General features: G+C 46.2%; 1 protein-coding gene across 4 annotated transcripts in view; it reads right to left on the minus strand.

Moving 5' to 3' along the window:
• Positions 1–13271, minus strand: part of LOC119972737 (frizzled-6-like) — a 72536-nt gene that overhangs the window by 38917 nt on the left and 20348 nt on the right. The window contains exons 1-2 of one of the 4 annotated variants that reach the window (XM_038810042.1): positions 5593–5720; positions 4028–4444 (exon numbers count right to left, since the gene is read on the minus strand). In XM_038810042.1, coding sequence (XP_038665970.1) covers positions 4028–4216 — 189 coding nt within the window. In that variant the 5' untranslated portion in view covers positions 4217–4444; positions 5593–5720. The other 3 variants (XM_038810043.1, XM_038810045.1, XM_038810044.1) reach the window with 3 other exon arrangements.

Below are 13271 nucleotides of genomic sequence, written 5' to 3' on the forward strand. Positions count from 1 at the left end.
GAACAAAGCAAACACCAGAAAGGAGCAAAGTTCAAATCCCAGGTTGAGAGAGAAGGCAGGCCTTGGAATAGCAAAACTGATTGGATTTAAGTTTTAAATGTGATGTTACAAATTATATTTTCATATCAATTCACACACAATTTACAGTGCAGAAGGAGGCCATTCGGCCCATCGAGTCTGCACCGGCTCTTGGAAAGAGCACCCTACCCAAGGTCAACACCTTCACCCTATCCCCATAACCCAGTAACCCCACCCAACACTAAGGGCAATTTTGGACACTAAGGGCAATTTATCATGGCCAATCCATCTAACCTGCACATCTCTGAACTGTGGGAGGAAACTGGAGCACCCGGAGGAAACCCACACACACACGGGGAGGATGTGCAGACTCCGCACAGACAGTGACCCAAGCCGGAATCGAACCTGGGACCCTGGAGCTGTGAAGCATTTGTGCTATCCACAATGTTACCGTGCTGCCCGTAAATTCCTGGGGTTACTGACACTTCTTCAGCGACCATTCACTAATGAGCAAGATTGTCCATCTAGGAAACTCTGTGATACTGGGCATGGGTTCTTGCATGGCTGATAAGCCGATCCTAGAGGCATCTTGGACCGCACACTTGGCAGGTGTTTTCGGGAGGTGGGATCAGTCATTAGACTCTAGATCGCTGCAACCACTTTCTTAGGCTCCTTTTGGTTACTGACTTCATGACAGATAAAAGCTTTCCTAAAAGTACCTGCAGTGAATTGGTTTGGCCTTCGTGTTTGTGCCAGTTTGTTGAATGAGCTATCCAAAGAAGATAATGTTAGAACTGCAGTCACAATCTGATTGGTCACTACAACTTCCCTTGAAAAATTTACCTCAATTATATGTGCAATCCACTTTTGAAAGTTATCAAATCTGCTTCCACCGCTCTTTCAGGTAGTGCATTTTAAATAATCGCTGCATAAAAAAATCTCCCCCCTCTGGTACCTTGACTAATTAAATCTGTGTTGTCTGATTAACAGCCTTCCTTTTAGTGGAAACAGTTTTTCCCCATTTACCCGGTCAAAATCCTTCATGATTTTGAACATCTCTATAAAGTGGCCATTTGACATTCTCTGCCTCATTGGAGAACATCACCTTAAGTCCCTCCACATGACTGAAGTCCAGCATTCCAGGTATCAATCCAATCCATCTCCTCTGCACCTCTCTTACACCTTGACATGCCTCCTGATATGTGGTGCCCAGAATTGAACACAATACTTCCAACTAGAGCTTAACCATCGACTGATTAAAATTTAGTTTTATTTACTTGCCATTGTACTCTTTGCCAAGGATTCGGTATGCTTTTTCTACCAGCGGTCTAAACTTGTTTGGCTTCTTTTCATGAACTATGTACATACACTGTCAGGTCTCGCTGCTCCTGCAGCACATTTGAAATGCACCATCTAGTCTAGACTGCCTCGCCACATTCTTCCTATCAAAATGCATTTCTGCATTAAGTTGCATCCACTGTGTTTCTGCCCTTTTCACCAGTCGATGCTATCCTGAAGTCTGCTACTATCTTCTTCATTGTTCATTACTTTTCCTGAGTTTCTGTCACATACAAACCTTTTAAATTATGCCTTGTATACTAGGTCCAGCACATTAATATATATCAAAAAAAGCAATGGTCTGAATATAGTCTGCGGGCGACACCAGTCTATACTTCCCTTCAAAGTATGAATTGTTCACAATTGGTTTAAGTTTCTTAGCAAATTTACTACCCATGCGGTCACTGCTCATTTAATCTCATTAATTTTTGTTAACAAGTCTATTATATGGTGCTTTATCAAAAATGTTCCTATTTCTCATGTTCTTAGTAGCAAATAGCATTATTTTACATTCTTACTCAACGGATAAGAGACAAAATGAATACAAGAGTCACCCAGAGAGCTCCTGCAGATATCCTGATGGAGAGCACCTGGAGCATGGAACCAACAGCAAGTTTGTGTTGCTCAGATGAAGATAGTTGAGCGGAGAAGATCAGTAAGCTACAGACCCCTTAAAAGAGGGGATCATCATATCCAGGGACTCACTGATCACTTACTGAGTAGTAAAACACCACAACACGCATTGCAGAACTTCTAATGAAAATTTTGGTTCCATATTTAATACCAAACCATAATACTTGCACTTGAACAGGCTTTCTGCAATGAAAGCTGGTACTCTGATCAGTAACTGATAAGACTACACAGCAATTATATACTTTGTAGCCTTAAATGGACACCAGTAGTTTAAACATCAGAATACCACGCATTTTACAAGAATAATTATCAAACACAAATACAGAGTATCGTCACAGTATTGCTATTATATAGAGATTTTACAAAAGAGAGAAAAAAACATTTGATCCAACTCGTCTGTGGTGTTTTATGCTCCAAGAAGGACCGCATAAACATTTAGGGTATCCTCAAAGTATATCTGAAGAGATTAGACACACAAACCCGGCCACAATGGAGAAGCTCATTCAGGAAGGCACAAAATAGTTTGAGAGACGTCCGTCAGGAACGTGTACAGGTGAAGTCAAGGGGTTGGAAGGAGCACACAAACCTCCAAGCAACCCATCTACCCAACTCTTCAAGCACCACCTACCCCGCCTGGCAGAGTCTGTGGATCGCACATTGAACTTATCAACCAGCTCAGAATCCATTAAACTGGAGGGGAAGCAAGTCAGTCTTGATCCAGAAGGACCACCCAAGAGAGGAGGCTCCATAAAAGTCTCTTTCCACCTCACTTTGTCTAAACCTGTCAGCATGTTCTGATATTAATTTCTTCTTCATGTATTTATCTTGTTTCCCCTTAAGTGTGCCCATGCTATTCACCACTATCACAGTAGCAGGTTTGACAATCTAATTACTCTGGGTAAAGAAATTTCATTTGCAGATTCTTACTGGATTTATTAGTGACTTTATTTGATAGGATTATATTTCTCTCTTCTTGCTCCTTTCTGGTGAAAAAGAGTGTTACACATGCACATATCACTTCGTATGGCACATTAAAAGGTCAATTTATTCCACTGCTCGCATTTAAAAGCAGAAGCAAAATTCTTCTGCCCTTTTAACAGCTATCACAGGTCCCAGGTTCGATTCCGGCTTGGGTCACTGTCTGTGCGGAGTCTGCACATCCTCCCCGTGTGTGCGTGGGTTTCCTCCGGGTGCTCCGGTTTCCTCCCACAGTCCAAAGATGTGCAGGTTAGGTGGATTTGCCATGATAAATTGCCCTTAGGGGTCCAAAATTGCCCTTAGTGTTGGGTGGGGTTACTGGGTTATGGGGATAGGGTGGAGGTGTTGACCTTGGGTAGGGTGCTCTTTCCAAGAGCCGGTGCAGACTCGATGGGCCGAATGGCCTCCTTCTGCACTGTAAATTCTATGAAACTTACAAATTACATAGCATCTTTAAAGTAATAAAACATCCCAATACGCTTCACAGGAGCATTATAAACAAAATATAACATTGAGCCACATAAGCAGATATTAGAGCAGATGACCAAAAGCTTGGTCAAAGAGGTAGGTTTTAAGGAGCACCCTAAAGGAGAAAAATGAGTAGGTTTTAAAGAGTGTCTTAAAGAGGAAAGTGGAATAGGAGCTGCAGAAATGTAGGCAAGGAATTCCAGAGCTCAGACACCTGAATGTATGGCCACCAAAAGATGGAACAATTAAAATCAGGAATGCTTAAGAGGCCAGAATTAGACAAGCAGTTATCTGAAGGATGTGGGGCTGGAGGAGGTGATTACGGAGGTTAGAAAGAGCAAGAGCGAGGATGAGAATTTTAAAATTAAGACGTTTCTTGAGATTTACAGTAAGAGATACAATGTATTGACTACAATTATGCACATGAATTGTAAGTAAAGGTGAAACAATAATCTGTGCTAGTACCAAATAAACACAAGACTTCGAATAATGAGCTTCATGCATTCATGTTTTCCCCCCCCCTACTGGTGCATATTTTGTTCTGATGTGTACACTTAAAAAAATATAAATAAACAACATAAATAAAACATACCTCCAGTGCAACAGCAGCAATGTCCTGGTCATAGTGCGCCAATTTATTGGGGAAATATGTCATGTTGTATGGCAAACCTTCACACCGGTGGATGGTAATAGGTTCACAGGTAAAAAGACTGTGACCCTGGGTCAAACGTACTACCAGCAAGACTAACGAATAAACAAAGATGTGTGTTGAATCTTTCATTGTGGGACTGTAATTGAAGAACTGAGATTACAGAACTATTGACAAATTGATCCAACTCCAAGTCTCAAGAACAGTAGCAGTCATTATTCATTCTTGATGGTGGATCACATTCTTTATTCTGCTGGTTGGTTGCATTCAGAGGACTTATTTTAAAGCAAGCTGTTTTGCATCACCGCACTGCTTTTGAAGTAACGAAATTCCAAAAGTTCACCGAACTTAAACTGAATCCTGGAAACAGAACATTTGAAGTTAGGGTACTTGAAGACATTTTCATTCTGCATATCAGTAGCACAGTTCATCATTTACTAATGAACACAGATGTCACTTCTAAATAAAGTGTTCACACATGAAAATGTTTCTGTGAAGGAAATGATTTAACAGAACTACAACTATGTGGAATGAATACAGAATTGGATTTGATTCCATGCCAGGAAAGTGACTTCAGAATGAATAAAGTTAATAAAAGGTACATTTTAAACAATGCAAATGATTTATTTACCCAAAGGAGAAATGCTTGGAATCAATTTCCAGACAGATAGTGGGGTAAAAAAGCATTTTGCTACTAAAAAGCTCGTGTGCGGGAGTTTAGGGCGAGCTTCAACGAACTAGAGAGCTTTGTTCCTCACGATTTTATTTGTTGGCGTGTATTCTTAAAACAGCAGTGACCTTTTCTTTCAAGGGACGCGTTTGATGTCGACTTTTTTTTAAAAGAAGGAACGCAGTATGCACCCTCAGCATTTCTTCACACTTCAAAGCTCACCCACAATTTCTTCAAACACAGGGAAATAAATGATTAGCAAAGTAGAGAGACGGTCGGTGGGTGGGGGGAAACAAAAGTTTTCATTTTCTTTTCCTCTGTCCTCCATTTAACCAACCAGGAGGAAGCAGCAAGGTATTTGCAAGCCCGAAACATTCCTAAACTTTGGGGGGGGGGGGGGGGGGGAGCTGTATGTCCTCCCCCCCCCTCCCTATATTGTTCAGAAAGTTGTGAGGGAAAGGGGGTAGGGGGGAAAAAAGTCTAACCACCATATTTCGTCTTGTGAACACCATGAGGCTCCACTTTCTAACCGAGCCCTTCAGCGGCTCCGCTGTGCACAGCCCAACGCGCCTTATTTACTCTTCTCGACTTCGACCGCCGCCGTCTTCCCGAGGCGAGGGCCGCTTACTGATCCATCCAAACAAACTCCCGTCCCAAACATTAACCTCACCTTGGGCTCAGCAACGCCATCGTCGACCACCTCTTCCCAACCCGCCAACCAACCAACAAATCCTCCGCGAAGGGAAGCGCAGCTCCGCCCACTCGCCCGGGCCTCGGCTCGGCAGCGCCAGGACAAAGTGAGGTGGGTGCGAGTGGCACCACTCACCTGGTCGCTCACCTGTTGTTGTTGCTGCTGCTGCTGCTGTTAAACGACCGACCCTCGAGCTCCTCTCGCGCGCGGCGGACCTGTTGCTGCCTGCGCGCGCCGTGGCTGGCGGCCGCCCGCTGCTTCTCTGAATGGGAATGGAACGCAACCCGGATCGGAGCTCCGCCCTCTCTTCCCCCCCCCCCCTTCCAGGAAGAGTCCAACACAAACCTGCCTGCAATGCTGAACTCCAGTGCTGGCACCATGTGAACGGTCCAGAGTGCTACCAGCAACCCGGCCTGCATTGTAGTGTGTGCAAAACGGGTGGGGTAATGTATCTTATCCCAAGCCCGTGAGCTGCTCTGTTCATTTACGGGAGAGGCCAATTTCAGCAAACACAAACTTTGTGAAAATTCTCCATATTGTAATCCTGGCAAGCTGCAACACACCACATAACAGACCACTTTGCAATCTTAGCATTGCCACCCCTCTCCCAATCTGGTCTCTCCTTAATAGGACACAACTGGACAAAAGCTCACATGGTATCAATAGTCTGCAGGGTGAAGTCAAGCGTACAGAGATGTTACTTGCAATCAGATCCTCCTCACAAAACATGTCACTTTTTTGTCTTACAACCTGTGCATTTTAAGAGAAGTTTGAACGGTTGCCTTGCAACTTTCGGCTCAAACCTGTGCTCTTGAGGCCCGCCCTGCAGAAATTGGTTAAGATTATAGAATTTACAGTGCAGAAGGAGGCCATTCAGCCCATCGAGTCTGCACCGGCTCTTGGAAAGAGCACCCTACCCAAGGTCAACACGTCCACCCTATCCCAATAACCCAGTAACCCCACCCAACACTAAGGGCAATTTTGGACACTAAGGGCAATTTATCATGGCCAATCCACCTAACCTGCACATCTTTGGACTGTGGGAGGAAACCGGAGCACCCGGAGGAAACTCACGCACACACGAGGAGGATGTGCAGACTCCGCACAGACAGTGACCCAAGCCGGAATCGAACCTGGGATCCTGGAGCTGTGAAGCTATTGTGCTATCCACAATGCTGCCGTGCTGCAATTGGTGCAGCAATTTGATACACAATTGGTGCAGCAATTTGATGGAGGGCAGTGCACATTCCACTCTAAAAACAAATTACCGCGGATTGTGGAATCTGAAACCTAAGAGAAAATGCTGGAAAATCTCAGCAGGTCTGGCAGCATCTGTAGAGAGAGAAAAGAGCTCCTGTTTCGAGTCCAGAGTGTAATCTGGACTTGAAACGTTAGCTATTTTCTCTCCCTACAGATGCTGCCAGACTTGCTGAGATTTTCCAGCATTTTCTCTTTGGTTTCACATTTCACTTTTGCAGCTTGTCAGAATATTTGCTTCCTTCCCTCAAACAAAACCCACCACAGTGCCAGTGGGTCAGGCTGGTCAGCATGCAGGAGTGTGCACGCACCCGCAAAGCCGAGCATCCAGATTATAATTGATATCTGCTGTGCAGTCTAATCAGATTATAAATAATATCGGTCGGTGAGCAATGACAAACATTTGAAGAAGTAATTCAAAATTCTAACGATCCATCTGTGGCTAACTACAGCAGATAAGATTAAAAGGGCATTAAAAAGTTACCAAGGTTTGGGAGAGTTTTAGAAACAAGCAAAGGATGACCAAAAATTAGGAGAGAGGTACAAAAAAGAATGATAGTGGGATATAAGTTTTTCATTGCCCATCTCCAATTTGCCATTGAGAGTGTGATGCTGATCTGTTGCAATGAACAGCTGTTGTAGATACCCCCACATTGTTGTTAGGGCTTTTGTTGGCCCAACAGCAGTAAGGTAAGGGCAATATGGCTCCAAGTCGCTATATGAAAATAAACTAGCCATTAATGCAGAATGTAAAAGATTCTACAAGTATATAATGGCAGCACGGTAGCATTGGCACAATCGCTTCACAGCTCCAGGGTCCCAGGTTCGATTCCGGCTTTGGTCGCTGTCTGTGCGGAGTCTGCACATCCTCCCCGTGTGTGCGTGGGTTTCCTCCGGGTGCTCCGGTTTCCTCCCACAGTCACAAAGATGTGCAGGTTAGGTGGATTGGCCATGATAAATTTCCCCTAGTGTCCAAAATTGCCCTTAGTGTTGGGTGGGGTTACTGGGTTATGGGGATAGGGTGGAGGTGTTGACCTTGGGTAGGGTGCTCTTTCCAAGAGCTGGTGCAGACTCGATGGGCCAAATGGCCTCATTCTGCACTGTAAATTCTATGATAATCTATGATAAGGAAGAGGGCAATGAGAGTGAACATGAGTCATTACAAAAATATTTTGTGTCTGCCCACACAGTAGGAGACACAAAAAACATACCAGAAACAGCGGCGAGCCAAGGGTCTAATGATATTGAGGAGCATAAAGTAATTATCAGTAAAGAAAAAGTATTGGTTAACTTAATGGGGTTAAAAGCCGGTTGTGATCTTCCAAAGTTCTCTAGATTCTGGAATGGTCCCAGTGGATTGCAAGATATAAATTGTAACGCAACTCAAGAAAGGAGGGAGTGAGAAAAGGAACCACAAGCAATTAACCTGACATCAATCATCGGGCTAAATGCTCAAACACATTATTAAGGAAGTGGTTTCTAGGGTACTTAGAAAATGTTGGCAGAGTCAACATCATTTAATGAAAGGGAAATCATGTTTGACAAATCTGTGAAGAGATTTTTGAGGTTCCATCTAGCAGGATACACAAATTTGAAATATTGGCAATGGTACATTTGAATTTTCAAAAAGCATTTGTTAAAATACCTTATGAAAGGCTATTACATTCTTGATCAACAAACGAGTGGCATTCGAGGCAGGGAGAATCGTGTCAGACAAGAGGGGGTAGGTACATAATGGTGAGTGGGAAGCTGGAGAGGGTGTGGGTGGTACTCGTCAACATATATGCTCCAAATTGGGATGATGTGGAATTTATTTATTTATTATAAATTTAGAGTACCCAATTCATTTTTTCCAATTAAGGGGCAATTTAGCGTGGCCAATCCAACTAGTCTGCACATCTTTGGGGTGTGGGGGCAAAACCCACGCAGACACGGGGAGAAAGTGCAAACTCCACACAGTGACCCAGAGCCAGGATCGAAACTGGGACCTTGGCGCCGTGAGGCAGCAGGGCTAATCCATTGCGCCTCTGTGCTGCCCCGTATCATTTGTTTCCAGGTAGTTCTGGATGGACTTGTTAACCCACCCACAGATCACTTTGTCCGCTAGCAACCCCACATCCATTCTCCACAGCGGGCGTTGCCCTCTCTCCACACTAACCCGTAGATCCACCCAATACGGGGCATGATCCGACATAAATGTGGAATTTATGAGGCAGGTTTTAGGTAAGATCCCAGACTGAGAGTCACATAACCTGATCATGGGAGGAGACTTTAACACAGTCATTGATCCGGAATTGGACCGGTCAAAATCCACGACAGTGACGATGCTGGCTCCGGCAAAGCAATTGAAGGAGTTTATGCAACGGATTGGGGGAGTAGACCCATGGAGGTTTGCACAGCCGAGGGCGAAGGAGTTTTCCTTTTTCTCACAGTTCCACAAGGTACACTCTCGTATCAACATTTTTGTTCTGAGCAGGGTGCTAATACCGGGGGTGGTGGATACTGAGTATTCTGCAATCGCAGTGTCGGATCATGCCCCGTATTGGGTGGATCTACGGGTTAGTGTGGAGAGAGGGCAACGCCCGCTGTGGAGACTGGATGTGGGGTTGCTAGCGGACAAAGTGATCTGTGGGTGGGTTAACAAGTCCATCCAGAACTACCTGGAAACAAATGATACGGGGGAGGTCTCTGCAGCGACGGTCTGGGAAGCTCTGAAGGCAGTGGTCAGAGAAGAATTAATCTCAATACGGGCCCACAGAGAAAAGGTAGAACGGGCTGGGTGGGATAGGTTAGTGGAGGAGATACTCCAGGTGGATAGGAGATACTCGGAGGCCATGGACGCGGGGTTACTGAGGGAGCGGCAGAGGTTACAGGCGGAGTTTCGGCTGTTAACCACGGGAAAACGGTTGAACAGTTGAGGAAGGCAAGGGGGCGATTTATGAGTACGGGGAAAAGGCAAGCAGAATGTTGGTGCACCAGCTCAGGGAAAGAGAGGCGGCCAGGGAGATAGGTAAAGTAAAGAGTAGAGGTGGGAATACTGTCCTGGACCCAGCGGGGCTGAACGAGGTGTTTAAGGACGTCTATAGTAAATTATATGAGTCGGAAACCCCGGCTGGGGTGGAGGGGATGAGGCGGTTTTTGGATCAGTTGAGGTTCCCGAGGATCTGGAGGAAGGACTGGGAGCCCCAATTGAGATTGAGGAAATAATCAAGGGGCTGGAGGGCATGCAGTTGGGCAAGGCCCCGGGGCCTGATGCTACCCGTGGAATTCTATGAGAAGTTTTCAGAGATATTGACCCCACTGCTGGTCAGGACATTTAATGAAGCATAGAGAGAAGGGAGTCCTCCCCCCAACAATGTCGCAGGCCTCGATTTCATTGATCCTGAAACGGAAGAAGGATCCAGAGCAATGTGGGTCATACAGGCCAATTTCTCTACTGAATGTGGATGCCAAACTGCTGGCTAAGATACTGGCCACAAGGATAGAGGACTGTGGTCCGGGTAACAGGGGAAGACCAGACGGGATTTGTAAAGGGCAGGCAACTCAAGGCCAATGTTCAAAGGCCTTTGAATGTTATTATTATGCCCTCAGAAGGAGGGGAGGCAGAGGTGATGGTAGCGATGGATGCGGAGAAGGCTTTTGAGCGGGTGAAGTGGAATTACCTGTGGGAGGCGCTGGGATGGTTTGGGTTTGTTGAGGCTTTATTGACTGGGTGTGGTTGCTCTATTAGGCACCAGTAGTGAGTGTGCGTACGAACCGGCTGAGGTCAGGGGACTTTAGACTACACCGAGGGACGAGGCAATGGTGCCCCCTCCCCCGGTTACTGTTTGCTCTGGCCATAGAGCCATTGGCCATGAAATGAAATGAAATGAGATGAAAATCGCTTATTGTCACAAGTAGGCTTGAAATGAAGTTACTGTGAAAAGCCCCTAGTCGCCACATTCCGGCGCCTGTTACGGGAATTGAACCGTGCTGCTGGCCTGCTTGGTCTGCTTTCAAAGCCAGCGATTTAGCCCTGTGCTAAACAGCCCCTGACGTTCAGAGCCTCCAGGTGCACCGGGTCTCACTTTACGCAAATGACCTGCTCTTGTATATTTCAGACCCGTTGCTGGAGATGGGGGAAGTAATGCGAATCCTGGGAGAATTTAGCTATTTTTCGGGGTATAAATTGAACATGGGGAAAAGCGAGATGTTTGCAATCCAGGCAAGAGGACAGGAGAAGTGACTGGGAGAGCTGCCGCCTAGAATGTTAGGAAAGAGCTTTCGGTATCTGGGAATCCAGGTGGCCCGGGAATGGGAGGCACTGCACAAGTTAAACCTATCCCGGTTGGTAGAATAAATGGAAGGCGACTTTTAGAGATGGGACATGCTCCCGCTATCACTGGCGGGGAGGGTGCAGACCGTGAAAATGATGGTCCTCCCCAGATTTCTGTTTGTGTTTCAGTGCCTCCCCATCTTCATCCCAAAGGCCTTTTTCAAGCGGGTGAATAAGGTTATTTCGGGCTTTGTGTGGGTGGGTAAAACCCCGCGAGTGAAGAAAGTGTTGCTGGAGCGCAGTCGGGAGGAGGGTGGGTTGGCGCTGCCGAACTTCTGCAATTACTACTGGCGGCTAATATAGCCATGATTAGGAAGTGGGTAGTGGGGGAGGGGTCGGCATGGGAGCGGATGGAGGCAGCGTCGTACAAAGACACCAGTATGGGAGCACTGATAAGGGCACCTCTTCCATTCTCGCCGGCCCGATACTGCACAAGTCCGGTGGTGGTGGCAGCTCGGAGAATCTGTGGGCAATGGAGGAGATATAAGAGAGTGGAGGGAGCATTGGTTTGGACCCTGATTTATAATAATCATCAGTTTGTACCGGGTAGGCTCGATGGTGTGTTCCGGAGATGGCAATGAGCAGGAATTAGAAGGATGGGGGATCTATTTATAGATGGGAGCTTTCCCAGCTTGAAAGCCTTGGAGGACAAATTTGAAAATGCCAGGAGGGAACGGGTTCAGGTATTTGCAGGTGCGAGACTTCCTGAGAAAACAGGTGCCGGCCTTTCCGCTGCTGCCGCTACGGGGGATACAGGATAGACTAGTTTCCAGTACCTGGGTGGGAGAGGGGAAGGTATTGGATATTTACCAGGAGCTTTCGGAGGTGGAGGAGACTCCGGTGGAGGAGCGTAAGGGCAAGTGGGAGGAGAGATAGAGGCGGGTCTATGGGCGGATGCCCTAAGCAGTGTTAACACCTCCTCATCATGTGCCAAGCTTAGCCTGATACAATGTAAGGTAGTCCACCAGGTACACATGACAGCTAGGATGAGCAAGCTTTTCGGGGTAGAGGATAGGTGTACGAGGTGCGCGGGAAGCCCAGCAAATCATGTCCACATGTTTTGGGCATGCCCGAAGTTTTGGCAGGGTTTTGCTAAGGCAATGTCCACGGTGCTAAAAACACGGGTGGTGCCGAGTCCAGAGGTAGCGACCTGTCAGAAGAGCCGGCAGTTTAGGGGGGAAAGATGCTGATATCTTGGCCTTTGCCTCCCTAGTAGCCCGGAGATGGATCTTGTTAATGTGGAGGGACTCAAAGCCCCCGAGTGTAGAGACCTGGGTTTGTGACATGGCTGGGTTTCTCAGTCTTGAGAAGATAAAGTTTGCCTTAAGTGGGTCAATGGTCGGGTTCACCCGGAGTTGGCAGTTGTTCATCGACTTTCTCAGGGAAAATTTAAATGTCAGCAGATGCAGTTTTCCAAGCCGGGGGGGGGGGATTGTTGTTTTATGGTTGGGGTGCGTGAAGAATGGGATGGGGGGGGGGGGCAAAATGTTGATTATACCATGTTGATGTCATTGTTAACGTTATTTTTATAAAATTTTTTAAATATCTCAATAAAAATATTTTTACAAAAAAGAAAGGCTATTGCGTAAGATGGGGCTGGTTGTGATATATTGGGGCGAATAGGGAATTGGTTGATTGACAGAAAACAGAGAGCATTTTTTCAGATGGTGAGAAACTATTGAACTTTGATGATCAGAGAGATTTGCGTGTCCTTGTGCTTGAAAGAAGTGTTTTGTCTGGGTAGATGTGGAGTGGTTGTTTCCCATGGCCGAGAGTCTAGAAAAGGTGATGTAGTTTCGGGATAAGGGGTCAGCCATTTAGGTCTGATGATAAATTCTTCACTGCAATGGTTGTAAATCATAGAATTTCTACAGTGCGGATTTCCATTCTACATTCTACATTTTTACATTTGGCCCATCAGGTCTGCACTGATCCTCTGAAAAAGCACCCTACCTAGACCCACTCCCCTGCCCTATCTCCATAACCCCACCTAACCTGCACAACTTTGGACACTAAGACAATTTAGCATGGCCAATCCACCTAACCTGCTGATCTTTGGACTGTGAAAGGAAACCGGAGCATCTGGAGGAAACCCACGCAGACACAGGGAGAAAGTGCAAACTCCACACAGCCAGTCACCCAAGGCCAGAATTGAACCCGGGTGTCGTGCGCTATGAAGCAGTGCTAACCACTGTGCCACCCATCTACCTCACAGGACTGTCATTGGTAGATAATTGATGGTTCTAGGATTTGG

This window comes from Scyliorhinus canicula, chromosome 10 (genome assembly GCF_902713615.1).
Source record: "Scyliorhinus canicula chromosome 10, sScyCan1.1, whole genome shotgun sequence".
Taxonomy (NCBI): Eukaryota; Metazoa; Chordata; class Chondrichthyes; order Carcharhiniformes; family Scyliorhinidae; genus Scyliorhinus; species Scyliorhinus canicula.